The sequence below is a fragment of the Monodon monoceros genome, unplaced genomic scaffold (assembly GCF_005190385.1).
Source record: "Monodon monoceros isolate NGI ecotype Baffin Bay Population unplaced genomic scaffold, NGI_Narwhal_1 Super_Scaffold_12, whole genome shotgun sequence".
NCBI lineage: Eukaryota > Metazoa > Chordata > Mammalia > Artiodactyla > Monodontidae > Monodon > Monodon monoceros.
In genome coordinates, this window is record NW_021703768.1 from 43,279,053 (window position 1) to 43,299,054 (window position 20,002).

The window sequence follows — 20,002 nt, forward strand, 5'->3', positions numbered from 1 at the left end:
TACAAAGCGTCCTTATCACCCGAGTTAGGGAACTCAAGGCTTAAAAAGCTACACTATAAACAAATGTTGTTACTTCTTCATCAGTTTGCTCCCTAGCATAACTTAAATCTTCATAAATCTTTCTTTGTCTAAAAATGATATATGGACAACTTGCTTTGGTCACTTCGGGGGTCCCATTTCTCTGAGAATTCTACACATGCAAATTAAATTGTTTTGTTTTACTTCTTTCTCCCGTTAATATGTCTTGGGTCAATTTAATTATTAGACCAGCCAAAAGAACTCAAGAGGGATGGGGGGAAATTTCCCCCTCCCTGATAGTAGTTATTCAATTATTTATGGAAATGAGTAAGTCAAAATACAGATAAAAAAATTCTCCTAATGAACTCCGAGTAGAAACCAAAAACTCTTCTGCTTCTACATTTAGTGGCTGTATTGTATTTGCAAAATATATTTAGCGTAAATGAAGTGAATATTTCCCTCTAATACAGCCCCTTTTTGTGGGTAAATTTATTCTTTATTCCAATACATTTTTTGGGTGTGATGATGAAACTGATTTTGGATGATCATCCATAGGTGTCAAATGTCAAAGCATATTTCTTTGTCCTTTCTGGCACGGTATTAGCATACCACATATTCATCCAGAGCCTTTCCAAGGAAGAGCTCTCTAAACAAGCTATTTTAAATTTTATAACGTCCTCAGTTATGTGTTAAATAAGCTAAATTCAAAGAAACTAAGATTAACCACATCAGAGCAAAAAGTGAAAGAAATTTAATTAGAAAATTCCAAGAGATGACAGCAGAGAAAGTCTAAAATTAATTGTAATATGATCAGAATGAGATCTCATCTCATCATTCTAATATGTGAGCGAGGACACACGTACACAAAGAGTTTTCCGACCAAGCTAATTAATAGGCCAAAGGAGCTGGTTTTGTGAAGAAAAACCTAAGGAGGCAAAGTCATTCAGCATAAGTCTAACATAGGATTTTGGAAATTCTAAATCAGCAAGTCTCTTAAAGAAAACAAAAAGCAAATATCGGGCTTCCCTGGTGGTGCAGTGGCTGGGAGTCCACCTGCCAATGCAGGGGGCACGGGTTCGTGCCCCGGTCCGGGAGGATCCCACATGCCGCGGAGCGGCTAGGCCCGTGAGCCATGGCCGCTGAGCCTGCGCTCCGCAACGGGAGAGGCCACAACAGTGAGAGGCCCGCGTAACGCAAAAAAAAAAAAAAAAGCAAATATCACGTTGCTTTTCAGTTTAATCAATAATGCATTCATTTTCATATTCACTTTGATTATTAAATGCACAAAAATATATCAAATCACTTTTCTATGTGTTAAAACATTCAAGTATATCATTGAAAAAAGGCAATGCAACTTTGTCTCTGAAGTTTTTAAAGACAAGGGAGGCAACTAGAGATAAACAAGGATTAAGCCTGGAAGATCTCTCAAGGTCTGGCTTTTGATTCCTATGTCTCTAACTGAACAAAACCCTCAAGTCATAAAGGCACAGAGACACATTTTCTCCACGCCTTATATTCCTGTTCTAAGAGAGGTTAACACCGGGATCCAGACACATAACGCAGAATTTTCTAATTACCTAATTTCTACCAGCAGTTTCTGCTAACAACAACAACAAACAACTTCAGAGACTGTCTCCCTCAATAAACGTAACTAAGTTCAAGTGCATATTAAGGTTTGTAGAGATGAAATGACATAACTTGAAGATTGACTTTAAAATGTTTCAGTGGAAAAGAAAAAAAGGGGGATAGGTGAGCAATGTGGCAAAGTCTTATAATTACTAAATGTAGGGGATGGGTATGGGGGGATTTATCATATTATTTTTTTCTACTTTTGTGTATGCTTGAGAATTTTCATAATGAGACTTTTTGAAAAAGAGCTTTAGGCAATATAGTTCATCAGTATAGGTATGGGTCTATGGACTAGATAGAAAGCTCTGCTAAAAAGAAGAGTGGCTGGTCTTGAATCTGGGGCTCTTTACCAGGTTTAAAAAACCATTTCACCTGTCTTTCTCAAAGGAAGGAAAATCACACAAATCTACACATTATCTTGGGATGTGTATTAACACAATACACTGTTTAATGTTACCATAAAATTAGAAAAATCTAACTTTTCCAGCTGAACATGGAGGCTATATTACATGAAAGACATGGATTTAGATTTTGGTTTAGCTTTTAGTTTGAAAGAAAAAGAGGAGAGTGTTAATCAAAGAATTCAGATTCCCTAATCCTTTTCTCAGATCCAAGTAGTTTTTCTTTTGGGGATTTAACCTCTACCCTGACAGTTACAGAAGTATGTTGAGGGGGTCTCCTTCTGGAGGTCATACTTTGAGCAGAAGTAATCCTTTCCTGTGTTGAAGAAATCACTTTCACCCTCAGCAGAGAATACACTTTTAAGAAGGCCTCACTCTTTCTGGCCCCTCTCTATTCCCTTAACGCCTCATATATCCCTCTCTTCCATGCTTCCTATATTCTTCCCCACTGGTCCTGTCATCACATCCTATGCAATCCTCAGAGGTCCAAAAAGCCAAAGAGCCCCCTGGGTCTATGAGGACAATTCTTGTTCCTATGCAAAATGTGGCTTGGGGAACTGGAACTGGATTAGAAACAAAAGAGGAGTCAGATAGCAACAAATTCTCTCCTAGTTCCTTTATTTTACATAAGTTTCATGACCATAGGGCCTGTTCTGACATTGCTTTTTTTTTTTCCTTCTTTCTTTTTTAAAACAGAGATTAAGGGCTCACGTAAGAATTCACTCTACTAACACTGATGTCATGGACACTTCTTTTTTAAAATGAGGTATTTGGTTTACTGTCTAAAACAGTAAAGGTTTGGGCAAACTGCAGAAATGATATAGCAAGTAATAAAATAAAAGTGAATAACTGAAACATAAAACAGAAATGGGATCTGGCAACATAGTTGCTCTGACACTCTGAGAATCATTATGGTAGCCAGAATAAACCCACCCACCCTACATCTCTAAAAGCAAAACCCAGCATGATTTTTCCTAGGGGCATACATTTCTACTCAGAAAAGACAGTGAGAATGAAGAGATGAGTGAATATGAAAATGGTAAAGAGATTAAGACCACTCTTACTGCCCTTTTCCCCATTCTAACACGAATTACTTATTAATGGACCACTATTTCCCTTGGTTTCAAATTACCTTAGGAAAACATTAATAATTACAGCAACAACAGCATTTACAAGTGAGTTTATGTGGAACTGTTGTCAGAGTTCAAAACACCATGAAAGATCTGGAGAAGACAGTTGACTATTTCACATAAAAAACTGAACAATTAGGTTAGCCAGGCCCAAAATAATGATGAAAATGTGAGAGATTAACTTAGGCCATGTTAGACGCTCTTCTTGGTAGAGGGAAATTATATAGATGAGAGATGGATATATGAATACAAAGGCCAGGCCACATGCTGCTCCTGAATATCTGCAAAATAAAAGCTTTTGGGTTAATATTCATCCTGTGTTTTTCTGATTTACAATTATGGTAAATATAGTACAATTTAAATCCTCCTCAGTCTGATATTACAATAAAATTGTTTTTGATTCATTTGTTGACATAAAGCATTTGAGTTGAAAACTTATTTTACTTGCTAAGTTAATATAAAATATTATTTCCTGTTCATCTTTACAGCATCTGCTTGACAAAGAGTTTTTTATTCATCTCTCAAATCTCCCTAGTTCCTCTGTATCTCAGTGATTATGGCTACTTCCTCAGAAACATCTGGAGATAGGCTTCATACCTTTGATCTTTTATAAACTAATTATAAATTCTGAGTTGTTGAAGGACTGCTAGCATCTGCTTAAGACTGAGAGTGCCTCCTTGGCATTCAGCATAATTATCAAAGATAGTAACAAAAATACCTAAACACATGACAGAGGAACCTATACTTTCTTCTCTCCTTCCCTATACTTAGTTTTCTTGAAAACAGGTTAATGGGAACTTGTAAATCCATTATATTCAATAAGCATCAGGCTAAAAGTCTCCCCTTTTGTTTATTGCTACTTTCTTAGGTAAGGGTCTTCCAAAAAGTGACTCAGTCCTGCTTTCTACAGGTCAAGGAAATCAGATCATTCGAAATTTCAGTTTTCCGTGATTATCTGAGGTCACAAATATATTCCCAATCTACTCAACCTATCACAATGTATTTGGAGAAAAGATATTAAGGAAAGAGCCATCTGGGATCTAAACTCTTACTTTATGACTACAATCGACACTGAAATATGATCTTGAGTAGAAATGGATTAAGAAAGTTAGGACATAGCCTTGACATATTAGGGACATTTGAGGTACCCCAAGAAGTTATATATTATATATTAAAAACAACTTTATTTTGGATAAAGAAAAAGGAATACAGTAGAAAATTATGAGAAAAAGAAAAAAAGAGAAGGGAAAGGTACATAAAGCTAAGGGATAATGGGGCTTCTAGAGTCAGGAATAAGCAGAAATGGAAGATAATGAGCACCTTAACTGATACCAGGGAACTACATTTGAATGTTACCAGTTTTAAATACTCACAGGAATTTTATACAATTGTATCAAAACAACAACTACAACAACAACAACAACAGGAAAAGCATAAAAATAAAGACCAATATATGAAGGGGCAAAGTTCCCTTACAGGCAGTACCTTATGATTCCTCCTATGTTTGGGTAGAAACAGGCCATGAGCACGCCAGCTCCCACAATAACTAGATTAAGAATCAACACGTGGAAAATGCTACAAGTTGAGAAGAGAGTTTGGAGGAAGAAAAAATATAAAAACAGGCAAATTATAACAATTAATATGAGAATAAAATTCATTATTATCATCCTTAAAATGAGAATGTCTTAAACTTGACAATAAAATTACAGCATAAATAGAAGGCAACAATAGTACTCAATACTGGTGATGGGACAGTGATACTGGCCCTTTTTTTGCGATTATATAAATAGGTTAAATTTTGTAGGAGCAAACTGGTAGTGTGTATCAAGGTTCACATTCTTTGATACATAATTCCATTTGGGTGGAAAATCATAAGAAAATAATTGAAAAAGCTATTAACATAAAGGTATTTGTGAAAAGACAGAAGCATCCTAGATATATGGCAGGGTAACAATTTACTTGATGGAATATATTAAAAAACATTAAAAGTAAGTAATCACTGTTACCTAGATGGTAAAAATCCATCTAGGCAACTTGAGGAAAAGTTAGTTAGATTTTTACTACACAAGAAAATCTCAAAACACTTGAAAAAATATCAGAAGGAAATACACTAAAAAGGGTGTAGTGACTGTGTTATAATTTGGGATTTAGGGTAATCTTTGTTTCTATATTTAACAAATTTTGTATGTTTTACAATATTTCTTTGTAAAGTGTTTACTTTTATAATTAGAAAAATAAATTTTATTAAGGGGTAAGGCAAAATGGGCAGGTTTTTATTTTTCAGATTTAGTCATTTAAAGCTATTCAGTATTTACCATGAATAGAATATCTGCTAAATAACTTGAACTAGATGTTAACAATTCAAGGTTTGGGAATCAATTCTGGACACAAATAAACATAATGTAGATGGAATACGATGCTCAAGAAATAACTCCATTTCCCCCAAAAATGATCCTTAAAAGCCAAATTTACACATCAAAGCAACATTTTGAGCCCAAGTTATCAGAGGTTAATTAATCCTAGGTAAAGATTACAGAAAGAATTAAAAATAAGGAAAAGTATTTACACAAATAAGTGGTTAGTCATCCATCTTGATGAATTACAAAGATATTCAGGCTTCCAGATCTTACTATTTATCCAGAAACTCCAACCTTAAAATTGCTTCAGAGCTTTGAGAGAGACATTGGTTGGGCCTTTGTTATTTCTATATTGTAAAACGAATCAACTTTGTTTATTTTCCAAAGTATTGGTTCTCAAAGTGTAACCACGAACCCCAGGGAAGTTCCCAATTCCCTTTCAGGAAGCCCTGAGGTAAAAATTATTTTCCAATCAGACAAAACATTACTTGCTTTGCAAAAGCATTGGTGGGTAAACTGCTGCCCCCTTAGCATGGATAGAGGCAGCTTCACTTGTCTGTATTCTATACTGTATTCTTCACTGCCAAACACTCTCAAAAAAACCAAAAAAGTTTTATTAAAAATTGTCCTTGATAAAGGAGTAAAAATTATGTTTTATTAAATCTCATACTTTGAACATACATCTTTTTAATATTCTGTATGATCAAATAGCAAGTATATAATAAAGCACATCTGCTGCATACTGAAGTAAAAAGGTTGTCTTGAGGAAAAGTACTTGTGCAACTGAGCTGGGGGACAACCCTGCCGTTTTATCCAAAGACTGCTATTTTTACTTGAAAGGCAGATAAACTATGGTTCTTCAGACTTGGGTATTTGACAGACATGATCTTATCATTTCAAGGAAAGCAACTGGTAGTTTGTGTTGCCAATGATAACATTTGAGCTTTCGAGCAAAAACTAGAATTTTGGAGAGCTTGTATTTGCCACCATGAGAGCTCGACAGTTTTCCAATAAATATCTAAAGACTTTTGATATTAATGAATGTGGGTTTTGAAATGTGCATAATGAAGTGTGTCAACATTTGGAAGATCTACAGAACTCACTGAACCAATATTTTCCAAAGGATTAACCCTGATGTTATAAAATTATGCATGGGTAAAAGATCCAAAGTGTAAGACAGACCAATGGATTTTAATATAACTGAGTTTCAGATTCAACTAACTTTTAAAAAACTACCACTTGTCAAGGTTTGGCATAGTATCAAAGAAGAATATCCACAATGATCTTAAAAGGCTATTAAAAGTACTCCTTGTTCCAACTGGGAGGGTGTATTTTCTTCATATATTTAAACAAAAATTACACATTACAACAGAATGAATGCAGAAGAAGCTAGGAGAATCCAATGATCTACTAGCAAATCAGACATTAAATCAGTTTTTCTTTTTTTTTTTTTTGCGGTACATGGGCCTCTCACCGTTGTGGCCTCTCCCGTTGTGGAGCACAGGCTCCGGATGCGCAGGCTCAGCGGCCATGGCTCACGGGCCCAGCTGCTCCGCGGCATGTGGGATCTTCCCGGACCAGGGCACGAACCCGTGTCCCCTGCATCGGCAGGAGGACTCTCAACCACTGCGCCACCAGGGAAGCCCCCATTAAATCAGTTTTAATGTCATTAATCAGTTTTGAAAGGTAAAAGGAAAGTTTTTTTTGGAAATCATTATTTTTCAAAAATGTTATTTATGTTAACAAGTAATGGTTTTATTATTGCTTTTTAAGTAAATTAATAAACATTTAAAAAATTCTGTTCTAATTTTTCATATGTTAAATATTGATGGATATAACCCACATAAGCTAAAGTTCCTGGGGGTCCTCAAATAAACCTTAAAAGTGTAAAGGGGTCCTGAAATCAAAAAGTATGCTCCAAAGTATGCAGTCTGTAGAGTACTTGTAACTGTAGGATAAATGATAATGTCTTCTTGGTGGCAGGGGAAGAAATGTAATGTGAACACAAAAGGGAATTCCAGACTTTTTACAAGAAGAAAAAACATTCTAACAGCCAACATTATGCAAAATAATGGCAGAAAACAGGAATAAGGCATTTACCTAGAATTTTTTTCATCTATTACTTCTCCGTATTTATTTTACTTTGGTGAATGTAAATCTAGCAGGGTGTATAAACACAATAGGAATAATATTTACTGAAATCCAATAGGAGAACTGTAGCTGCTGCTATTGTCAATGCTAGAAGCCTGGTAACTCTCGATTTCTGCTTTTAAAAGCTTTTTTGTTTTTAAACCTACACATTTATAACTAATTATTTATTAAATGAGGGGAAAGACTGCATTAGTTCACTTCAAATAAACTGGTTAAGACCACTTGTTTAGCTGGTTACCGTAAATGTAATTTTTTTCAAATTTTATCCAAAAGTTTTCTTCATTTAAGATCATTTATTCCCAATAAAATAGGTCAGGACTAGGTACTTTTTACTAGAATGAATCTATAATAAAACTTAATTAAGAGTAGGAGTTAACCAGGGGTCCACAAGGAAGTTTCAGGGAAACCTGAAGCAGTATATGGAAACTTCTCTTGGATGAGGGTGACTAGCTTTGAACAGATTTTCAAAAGGACTCACAACTCCTCCATTACCAATAAGAGATTAAAAATTACAGCAATAGTTACAGAAGCAAATAAGAATTTAAACTTGTTATGTATCTCACCTTCAATCCTAAACAATGATCATTTATGTAAAAATGCATGAATGTTAAATATACAAGTAAATATCAATAACCAATAATTAAAAGAGTTGCTTCTTATTAGCCATACAGGTCCCTACATACTATTAACTTCTTGGCAAAGAGTAGATTAATAGTGACTAAATCATAAGATAAATGTAACTGGTATCAGAGCTAACATAAATTCACTGGAAGGAATTAACTTTAAATCATTCTGGACAAGGGAGAGGCTTCTATTTTTAAAGCTCTTCTGGGACAAGAACACGAATGATCTATCCTTGGTGTTAGGCAAGTTTTTCATTGTTCATTAGGCAAATTTTTATAGCAAAAGGATCAGTCACATTTTAAACTGACCTGTTTGCACAGTCATTTGTTGCTTGGCACATCTTGCTGGTCAAGAGAAGAGCCCTTACCTAGGATAAACGTCACCGAAGATATGGCCCAACAGCTGGACACGAGCCAAGTAGCCTAGGAGTGGATATACAGTCATCATCTGGAACAGCAGGAATATCCTTGCAATGAAGGACAGGATGTCACTGCTAGGGAAGTTGTCTAAAAAATTCTAATCCAAGAAAGATAATAATGTTACAAATCAAATTCAGTATATACAAATATATAAAATGGAATTTTTTCGCTTTGTTTGAACATGGGTGCCACTCAAATTGTGGTTTGTGGACGGGCGTCCATCCACAAACTGTTTGTTAACTATGATTCTTCAATGAGCTAAGTACAGAAATTGAAAGTAAGTGTTTGGAAACTTAAAGACATTTGACATTAGAATTAAAATGTGGCATTTTACGAAAGTATCAGTCTGCAAATGATTTGATATTGAAACAACAACAACAAAGAAGACCTTGTCCACCACTGACAGTCTGAGAAGTACTGCTCTATAAGGTTCAAGCATAAATTTGTTTGAATAAATTTAAATAGCTAATTCAATGCTACTTCATCCTTAATAGTTCTCTTGCTTTTCCTCCTCTGAAACACTGTTACACTTTCAAAGTAAGATTATAGAATAAGGTGAGAGTGTATCTATCACCTACTATCATTATTATGTACAGTCTATCAATAAATAGAAAAGAATTTATTTCTCCTTCCTTTCATGATTCTTTTCTCCATTTTCGTTAGGCATCTAAGAAAAAAAAAGCTAATCACTCAGATTTTTTTTTCCTTGCAAATACAAATACCACAGATATTCTTATTCCCAAGGGAGTGGGCTTTATATGGGATTGTTCACATCAGGGGAATTTTCAGCAAACATTTGGCTGCCAAAGAACTTGTGGAATCAAGGAAATCAAGAGAACATTTCAAGCTATCATAACAGCAATAACCCAAACCTATTTATCTTATAAAGATGAGAACATTATTACCACTATTATGCTGAAATAACCTTTATAATTCATCTGTAATAAATCATACTATATACTCCACTACACTCTATTAGAGGAATTTCTTCTGCCTAGAAAGAAAATCACCTGTGCATGCTATTTCTTGTGAGAAATTCTTCAGTTACATAAAACTAGAGATTATACTATTCCCAGGTTTATGACAGGCCAAAGCAAAGAAAATATTATTTATGGCAACCTTTTAGTAAAAGAATGTTTCTTTTATTCTTTCTGTCTCTCCCTCTGTCTTTTTAACAGTCAAATAGTCTTTCTTTGCTTTGATACTTGACACATAGTACCAAAATGGGTGTCAGACCTATTATTATGGACTGATGAACTAAGACACCAGTTTATTCAAGACATTTCCAGATCTGGACTTTGGAAAATAAGGGAATTGAATATAGTCTCTGTGGAGGGTTTATAAATTCAAGACTACTACTAGTACAGTTCTCCACACACCCAAAAATACTATGCATATAATAGGAATCATTTATTTGAGTACTACAAGGTGCCAGCATGCAGTAGGACTTCTCAGAGAGTCCATCTAAATATCTATGGAGTATCTATTATAATATTTAATGGAAGAGGAAACCGAAGCTCACAAGGGAGGGGTAAGGTGCTTAAATTCCCACATGCACGGTAAATAGTAGAGATTGTATTCAAACTCAGGCCTGTCTGGTATTATATTTTGCTACTGTATCACACTGCTTGCTCTGCAGATATGAAGGTGTAAACAATCACATAGAGAGGGTACACAGTGCCTTACCTGCTCTATACAATCTTTGGATAATGGTGGTGAAGGAAATGAAACAAAAACCAGGACTCCAATATAGAAATAAGTTAATGTCACCAGCATATAAGCAATGGACAAGTCCCTCACCTGTAAAGAAAGAATAAAATTTCCACAATGTTGAATAAATTTTTAGTAAGTAAGTATGCCTGAATAGGCTAAATAATAAGACTGACAAATAAATATAAGATTTATCTTTTTGCTCTGTGTGTCTGTGTATACCTCCTGGGTATCCAGTTTGCTCAGAGAAAGTAGTTAAAACAAGATTCACATACTTTACAATTAGTCTGACAACTTTTTAAAAACTATTCTGGAGTATGTAGACTAAGCTACCTGTTGGCAGACTTAGAAAGTGAACATAAATGGTGATTTAACATGATTGAAATCCTGACTTAATTTCAAAATGTAGTTCATTTACCAAAATATAAAATATTTAACTAAAATAATAAAGCTAAGGGACAACAAGAAATCAAGAATAGGCTACTTTCTGTATGACTTATGGAATTAAAAATTTTTTTTCTAGTGAATTAACTTGTTAATTCATCAAAGCATGCCTAGACCCAAGGAGACTGGTATATATTAAAATATATTTAATAAAGGAAAGCTAACGCAGACAATAAGCAGGTATTAAATACAAGCTTAATAAACCTAAACAGTAAACAAAAGAAAATCAAAAGGCAGCTGTTCAAACAGCTGCACAATCTTATGACTGGAGCCAGTAAACAAATGGAGAACGTTAAATAAATTGGACTGCTTTCTTCCACTGCTGCTCCCACCCTCCCAACCATCCCCATGCAAAGTAAAAAGCTCCAAGATATTTAATGAAGCCAGCTGTCAGATCCAAACAGAACAGATCCCACAGCATATAAATCTGGTCTCCATCACCACTAAAGTTATGGCCAAATAATTCAGCACAACTAAATTATGGCTATAAGCCTATTCAGTTTTCATTTTAAACACACATTACTTTGAAAGCTAAGAAAACAGGTAAGAAAAGAAATTATATATAATTTTGCTTTAGTTTGATTCCACAGTAAGAAAACTGGACATTTGGTATTAGAGAACATTTCTGATTTTTGGGAAAACGTTCCTCCTTAAATGGGCTAAAGCAATAGTACAGAGTTATAAACTTAAATGTTGATAAATTCACTTAAAAAGCAAGTAACAAAATATGAGAAATCCAAAGTTAGGTCTAAGTTGACAATCAGCTTGAAAACAAAACAGGGATTTCAAACCCTAAATTAGACAGTGGATAGGCTATGGAACTACAGGAACCTGGATTATGGAGATTGCTTCCAGCCTTTTCAGAGTTTCTAATTGTGTAGGGTTGAAGAAGGAGAGGCTGACCAAACCTCCAGGGAAGTTCCAAAGTCTTTCCTCTAGTTCTTGAAGCTCTAGGGCCCATCTCAGTCTAGACTTCAGTCACCCCTTGGGTTGCCTGATGGTCTTGTGTAGTTATTAACAGAAATGAACCAGGCAACTCTTATTTTCATATCAAAGGGTAGTAGTCTCCCATTATGACATTTGAAAGTCATTCTACCCTCAACCTACTCAATGTCACTCAAGAACAAAGAAGTTTTGCAAAATGCAAAACCTTGGAAGGCCAAGAAGGCTGCGTCAGAGAGAGCTATATATAAAAAAGGACAGCTACCATTTCATGGAGTCTTTAGCCAGTATACCACATGATCAACACATTATTTTGGGCAGGTTTCCTGCAAAGATGTGTATCTTAGCAGACTTTGGGGAAAATCTGATGAAGATAAAAAGGCAAAGATGCAAGGCCTTCCTGATAAGATAGTTTCCCCCTTCTGCTTCCCTGTTCTTATAGCACTGTACACATATCTGAAATATAGCATCTACTACCCTATATTGTAACTGTCATGAACTTTTATTATAAAAGAATCTATATATATGATATGAGGATATCAACTGGAAAGAAAATGTCCTTTGACACCCAAAAAGTAGTCAAGGTTAATAGTTCTTCTATCATGTTGGTATTTTAATTTTTCCGTATCTAAGTTGGTCCATACTACTAGACTATGAGACCCCTGAGGACAAGGACTGTGTCTTCTTCATCTTTGTATCCCCAATCCCCAGGACAATACCTGGCACATAGTAGGAACTCAGTAAATGTAGGTAAAAATAATCATGCTGTCTACAATTATTAAGTGCTTCTAGGTACTAGGCTCTGTGCAAAGCACAGTACATATATTATCTCACTTAATGTAGGTACAATCCTTTTCTTCATTTTATAGATAAGTAAACTAGTGCAGCTAGGTTATTTTCTCTTTTTTTTTTTTTTGGTGGCGTTGGGTCTTCATTGCTGCACGCGGGCTTTCTCTAGTTGAGGTGAGCAGGGGCTACTCTTCACTGCGGTGCGTGGGCTTCTCACTGCGGTGGCTTCTCTTGTTGTGGAGCACGTACTCCAGTAGTTGTGGCGCACACGTGGGATCCTCCCGGACCAGGGCTCGAACCCGTGTCCCCTGCATTGGCAGGCGGATTCTTAACCAGTGCGCCACCAGGGAAGTCCCTACAACATTTTTCATGGTTACACAGTGAACAGTTGGTGAAGTCAATATTCAAACCAAAGACTTTCTGGCTCCAAATTGCGTGCCCTTAGCTACTACAATGGAGAGCTAACCAGTTTCTAATACATTTGTGTCATAGTTAATAAACAATAGTAAAGAAAACGGTGAAAGAGAGGTAACAAGTTTTGAGTAACAAACGATACAATAAAGCACACATATAGATGCAAGAGAAATAACTATAATCAGAAAAGTTCTATTTCGCAGTAGCATAAATGTACATTCAGTAGAACTAGGTCAAGAGTTACATACCTGGGGACTTCCCTGGTGGCGCAGTGGTTAAGAATCCGCCTGCCAACGCAGGGGACACGGGTTCGAGCCCTGGTCTGGGAAGGTCCCACATGCCACAGAGCAACTAAGCCCGTGCGCCACAACTATTGAGCCTGCGCTCTAGAGCCGGTGCTCCGCAACGAGAGAAGCCACCACAATGAGAAGCCTGTGCACTGCAACGAAGAGTATCTCCTGCTCACCACAACTAGAGAAAGCCCACGCATAGCAACGAAGACCAACGCAGCCAAAAATAAACAAATAAATGAATTTATATATTAAAAAAGAGTTACATATCCGTTTTCATCTGAAAATACTCTAATGAACAGAAATGATATTTTAATATAAAAAGCAGCTGAGGTTTAGCACAATCCTGGGAAACATGCCACCTATGAAGAGCATGCACACATGTGGGCTTTGCTATTCTCTGGCTTGAACACAAGCCATCACTATTCTAGGCCTGGGGATACGGCCTCTTAAAAGCCTGTTTAATGGAAAATGGTAGAAAAAAAACCATCTTTTAGAAAATGAGGCTCAAAGTAAAAAAATATTTAAAAACAGGCACAAGTGACCATATGAACTGGTAATGTGTCAAGAATCCTACACATTAATAAGGTAACTTATTCTGCCTCGCAAATAAGCAGTGGCTAGCAGGGCTGGCACTAGAGAACTAATGACAGGAAGAATGACAACTGGGACACAAGTGGGTCTGGGAGCACATTCTGTTTCTCAAATATGTTTTATAATCTATCTGTTCCATGTACTGTTCATAGTGAAAATACTATCCAGTGGAGCATTTACTAAGAAAATGACAGACCTACCCCAAACATTTACATAAAAACTGCTGATGTATATAGTTGAGTAAACTACACAGATTCATAAGAAGCAAGAAGTGAATAATAAATTAAGATATAAGGCATCTCAAATAGTTTTTAAAGAAGCAGGGCATAAAACTAAACAAAGATAGGCAAAACAAAACAAAAAAAGCACAATATAGGTTCTGATTCAAACATGATGAGGAAATTCAAACAAGATGAGGAAATACCATATCCAGGATGGTTATAAAGAATACATATTCTGATGATAAGAAATGAGTTGGATGATCTTCAACTCTACAACTTTTTTTTTGGTAAGGTATGCCTTACTAAAAATAGAAATTATATCTCATTTAGTTATACATATAAAAAATTATGTTTGGTGAAAGAAAACCCATGAAATTAAGTCAAATTTGGAAAACCTGGAAGATCTGAGCACTACACCTGTGTAGGAGCCTCACTGTTCTCCTTCACAAATGTCTTTAGATCCATGTCCAACTATAGTTTATATAGAAGAGAATGAGGCCTTTTTTATTCTTATATCTTTTCTATTTTCAAGCTTTTTTTTTTTTTTTTACTGATCTGTGAATGACTAACTCAACATCAACATTAAGAATTCAGAGTTCCTGACAAGCTTCATATTTTCTGACTTAAATCTCAAGAAAATATTGTATCATGATATTAACAAAACATCTGTGAGTCAAATTACTTACTGACACCTGATTAAAAGTACAATCATTAAATAAATCAAATGACAAAGTTTTTCTCAGAATATAGTACCATTTAGCTTAATTTATGCAATATATAAGTACAGTCAAAAGGAGAGTATTCTATATTTACAAGTATTTAAACTGCTTAGAATTTTGCTGGCACACAGTGCTTCATAAATATTAGCTTTATCATTAGTAATTATTAATATTTTAAGAAGTTAACATGAAGCATAACTGATTTTTTGAACGCTGGGCCGCATTTCACATACTAGTTTCAATCAATTAAGACAGTAAGAAGACATCATCCATTTCAACTTTTATTTTTAAGCCTTTAAAAAAATATTTTCCACAAGGGACAAAAGTTGAGTTACACTTCATTAGCTGAACCTCACATACTAGTTCTACAAAATGCTAGTCCCAAAACTCAGTAGAAACAAGAACTCATTTTATGGTATTTACATATGGAATACGGATTTCAAGGCCCATTTGAGTGTTTTTGTATGAAAGGCAGGCAGGACTCTTCCTATGTCTTTCGGGGACTATGAACAGGAACATTCATCTCTCTACCCAGTCCGGAGCTTCTCACACTGAGGAATGCACACCTTCAGGTAAACTGGTGTAAATTTCCAGCAAAGCTCTTCCTCTTAAGAATTTTCAGGAGCAAAAAAGCTAAGTACAGACAGTCCTCTCTTTTCATGGTAGTATGAGACTGTGAAAGCGCCTGGACACCTTTCTGAGGAAGATACCTTTGCAGCTGCAGCACAGTTGGGGTCGGTCTGCTCCTGCCTCACCGCTGTTTGCTCTCACCCAGGAACAGGTCAGTCAGGAAGCTGCGCTGCAGCAAAGGCTTGCAGATACTGGGAAGACCCCTTTAACACCTCACCAAGGGAGAATTACTCCATCCAGCCACAATATAACATCTCTGGAGAAGGGGTGTGCTGACTCGATCAGAGGCACAAAGGAAAAATATCTAAAAACGAAAGGACCAGTTCAGAGGCCAACCAAGACTCTGGGAGTCACTACAAGAAAAACTCTTTGAGATGAAGGTTCTAAGACTCTAAGATTTTTCAAAGTTGGTTCCAGATGAAGGTCTGTAAGTGATTCATTGACTTGTACAGTCTTTCAGAGACTGTTAAGCAGATTACTTGCACCAGTATTGAGCAGTTGAAGTCACCAGTGCAGGTGCTTATATCAACTATTTTAATAGATTAATGGTTGTTTAAAAAAATGACCATGCAGTGCGATCATAATAATCAATGGGAAAAATTATGATTGTTCCGTGATGCTTCCTCTTTCTCACGGTATAATTGTAAGAGCAAACTTCCTTTCTATGCTTTGGTGAACTGTCATATTCCTTTCTTCTAAGTTTTCATCAGCTTCCAACATTTCATTTTTTGTGCTTTCAATGTTGTAAAGTATCGCTAAGAATTCTTTCAATGTGAAGTTTTTTGATAGTGTCATTTCCTCTGCAACATCTTCATCCTTTTCATCACAACCACTTTCTTCATTCCTGTTGGTAAGTTCACCTTGCCTAAGTTCCTCTGGCTGCATACCTAGAGTCTCTCGAATGGCAGCAATGTCAACATTTCCACAGTCAAATATGTTTGATTCAAATTTCATTTCCACCATTATGACTTTTTGTTTCATTTTTGCACTTTTGTGTTTGTTTGCCAATTTCCTTTTGATTCTCCATTTTTGTAAAATATAATGTGGGTTTACCACCTGGTGACAAGGAGGCAACTGAACTATCTGCTTTGTCATCTGGATGTAACGTGAATAATAGATGGGCAGTGACCAACCTCTGACAGATTTTGAAAGAAGTGGTGTGACTGGTAACTAATCATGTTGTGCATCTGTAATTTATGGAGTGAATTATGAACTGAAGGGCTAGTAGTTACTACTTTATGCAAGTACTCATAATTCAAATCCTGTGGCAACCTAAATTTGAACCATGTGGTTAGGGGGTACTGACATAATTTAACTAAGCCATAGTAACTGAAATTCATGCATATGGGAGCTGTGCAAAGTGAAGTCTGCCTGTAATTTAACTCATTATTTTCAGACTGTTTTCTAGTAAGACAAACTAATTATGAGCACAATAAAAATATGCATGAGTGTTTAAGATAAAACATGAGAGTTCACTGAAATTGTGTTCTTCACCCCCAGATACCCAGCGTATACAAGGTGTTGTTCTCTGTCATTAAGGGGACTTTGGTGGTAAAGTTTGAGAAACACAGCCTTATGGATAGAATGACCCAATATACATGAGAATCCAACTTCACAAAATGTGTTTCTGTGGTACTTGGTCTAAGCTGGCATAGTTGATAAGGATAGATAGGTGACTTGGCTGACACCAAGGTATACACTGTTAATGAAATACACTATTTCCTGTAAAGATAAAATAGATTTTTCCCACATATCTCTAAACTTCCTAAACATGTGGTAGGCAGCTTAGTTCAAGTCAGGAAATTTGTGAAGGAGAGGAATTTAAGAGTAAAGGCCATAAAGTATATCCTCAATTTTCCCTCTACACCCCAAAGTTCCAAATGATTATTTAGGATAAGTAACATTTTCTTCCTATTCCCTCAAAAGGTTTAAAACTGTTTATGATAAAAATACAATAAGACTAAACATTTCCAAAATAAAAACCCTATCTAAAGTGTGAGGGATACAGGGAAAGATAAAAACTCTAAAAATACATTTGCCTAAGAAAAGTTATAGAAACAGATAAAAGAACTTAATACTTTAAGTTTTCCAAAAGTCAAAGCAAAAATTGAAACAAGAATAGTTATATGACCCTTACTGTCAAACAATGAGTTTATTGAGAAACTTTTTCCTAGCCTTGAACACAGGAAATTTTCTCTCCACAGTCTTTGTATAAAGGATGTTGAGCAATTTAACAAAGACTATCCCAATTACAGTTCTTAATAAACAGTGAAGCAACATTCTGCATATGGCTTTCTTGTATTACCCTGAACCTTTGGTAAAAAGTCAGTTTTAACATTAAAATCTAGTGCAGTGATGAGAGAAGAGAGAAAGAAATAACTGATGTGGTTCAGTTATATATTTTTCTGAGACTCTAACAATATCATAGGAAGAAATCTTGGAGAAGACTTAATATGTTCTCATTGCAAAACAAATTTAAAGGCACTAGAAAAAATCTGTGGGATACTCTCCTGTTAACAGAAAGATCCACAGTTTGTAAACGTCAGGAAAGCAAGGGTAAGAGAGGTAGAAAAGCTAAAAACTTCTAGCCCCTACTATACACCAGGTCATGTTAAACACTTTTCCTATTTTATAATATTTGATTATGATTAAAAACTTGAGAGGTAGGTATCAAATTAGGCTATTTTTATATACAAAGAAAATGAAATTTGAAGATCACCAAGCTAGGAAGTTGGGAAAAATCAAGGTTTACTCAATTCCAACACCACTCACAGGTAATATGCCAGTCGTATGTAACCAGGTAACAATAAAGATGAAAATGGAAGAGCTTGACTTATATTCTTGCCCTAATTTGAGACCTAACTTCCTTCTACTTAGAAAGGCCCTCATAATGACTCTGCCAAACATTACTTGAAGCCTTCTCAGAATCCCCAGGCACAGTGAACTCTTCTTTCCTTTGTATTTCAGTAACAATGGTATAGACTCCTATTAGAACTTCATCATCTTTGTTTACATGGTTAGAAGCTATCAAATCGAATTCAAATTGTATAAATAAGGCCACAGGTAACTGGTTAAATTTTGCTTCCTTTGGGTTTAGTTTGCTCTTCTTTTTTCCAGTGTCTTAACATAGAAGGTTAGGTTAGTGATTTGAGATCTTCTTTTCTAACGTAGGTGCTTACAGCTATAAATTTCTCTCTAAACATTGTTTTAGCTGCATCCCATATATTTCATTATGTTGTGTCTTCATTTTCAGTAATCTCAAAGTACTTTTCTAATTTTTCTTGTGATTTCTTTCTTGACTCATTAGTTATTTAGGAGTATGCTGTTTAATTTCCACATATTTGTCAATTTCCCAAATTTCTTTCTGTTATAGATTTCTAACTTCACTGTGGTCAAATAACATACTTGGTATGATTTCAGTCCTTTCAAGTTTATTGACTTGTTCAGTGACTCAGCATATGGTCTATCTTGGTAAATGTTTCATGTGCATTTGAAAAGAATGTGCATTCTCTTCTTGTTTGAGAGAAGACTTTTATAAATGTCAATTAGATCAAGTAGGTTGATAGTGTTTTTCATGTTTTCTACATCCTTACTTATTTGGTATTTGTTCTATCAATTATTAAGGGAGGGGTGATGAAATCTCTAATTATAATTGTGGATTTGTTTACTTCTTGCAGTTTTGACAGTTGCTGTTTCATTTACTTGGAAACTCTGTCACTTGGTGCATATGTGTTTAGGATTATTATGTCTTCTTGATGAACTGATCCTTAAAGATCATCATATAATGTTCCTCGTTATCTTTGGCAGTACTCCTTGTTCTGAAGTCTACTTTGATATTAAGACAGCCTCTCTTGGGGCTTCCCTCATGGCGCAGTGGTTAAGAATCCGCCTGCCAATGAAGGGGACATGGGTTCGATCCCTGGTCAGGGAAGACCCCACATGCTGTGGAGCAATTAAGCTGGTGCACCACAACTACTGAGCCTTTGCTCTAAAGCCCACAAGCCACAACTACTGAAGCCCGTGCGCCTAGAGCCTGTGCTCTGCAACAAGAGAAGCCGCTGCAATGAGAAGCCCAAGCACTGCAACAAACAGTAGCCCCCGCTCGCCACAACTAGAGAAAGCCAGGGTGCAGCAATGAAGACCCAACACAGCCAAAAATAAACAAATACAAAACAAACAAACAAAACCCCCCAGCCTCTCCACCTTTGCTATGTTTAGTGTCTGCATGGTATATCTTTAAAGTAAATTTCTTGTAGACAGCACATAGTTACGTTTTGTTTTTTAATCAGACTGACAATCTCTGTCTTTTAGTTGTAGTCTTTAGACCATTTTTAATGTAATTATCTATACTACTCGGTTTGAATCTATTATCTTTCTGTTTGTTATCTATTTGTCCCATATAGTCTCGTTTCCCTTTTCCTGTCTTCTTTTAGATTACTTGGGTATTTTTAAAGATCCTATCACCACTATTTGCTATTATCTGTACATCTTTTTTTTTTTTTAGTGACTGCTCTACAGTA

The 20,002-nt window shown here is 35.7% G+C and overlaps 1 protein-coding gene across 17 annotated transcripts in view; it reads right to left on the reverse strand.

The window, feature by feature from the left end:
* The window catches only part of SLC38A9 (solute carrier family 38 member 9), a 114,033-nt gene that overhangs the window by 11,962 nt on the left and 82,069 nt on the right, over positions 1 to 20,002 (reverse strand). For 5 of the 17 annotated variants that reach the window (XR_003792575.1, XR_003792577.1, XR_003792576.1 and 2 more), the window contains exons 12-13: positions 10,416 to 10,529; positions 8,678 to 8,826 (exon numbers count right to left, since the gene is read on the reverse strand). Coding sequence is in view for 9 of the 17 variants with exons in the window: in XM_029215930.1 (XP_029071763.1) it covers positions 8,678 to 8,826; positions 10,416 to 10,529 (263 nt within the window). In the remaining 8 variants the exon portion in view is untranslated. Of the gene's footprint in view, positions 1 to 2,651; positions 8,827 to 10,415; positions 10,530 to 20,002 lie in introns of those variants that run through there. The other 12 variants (XM_029215925.1, XM_029215927.1, XM_029215928.1 and 9 more) reach the window with 9 other exon arrangements.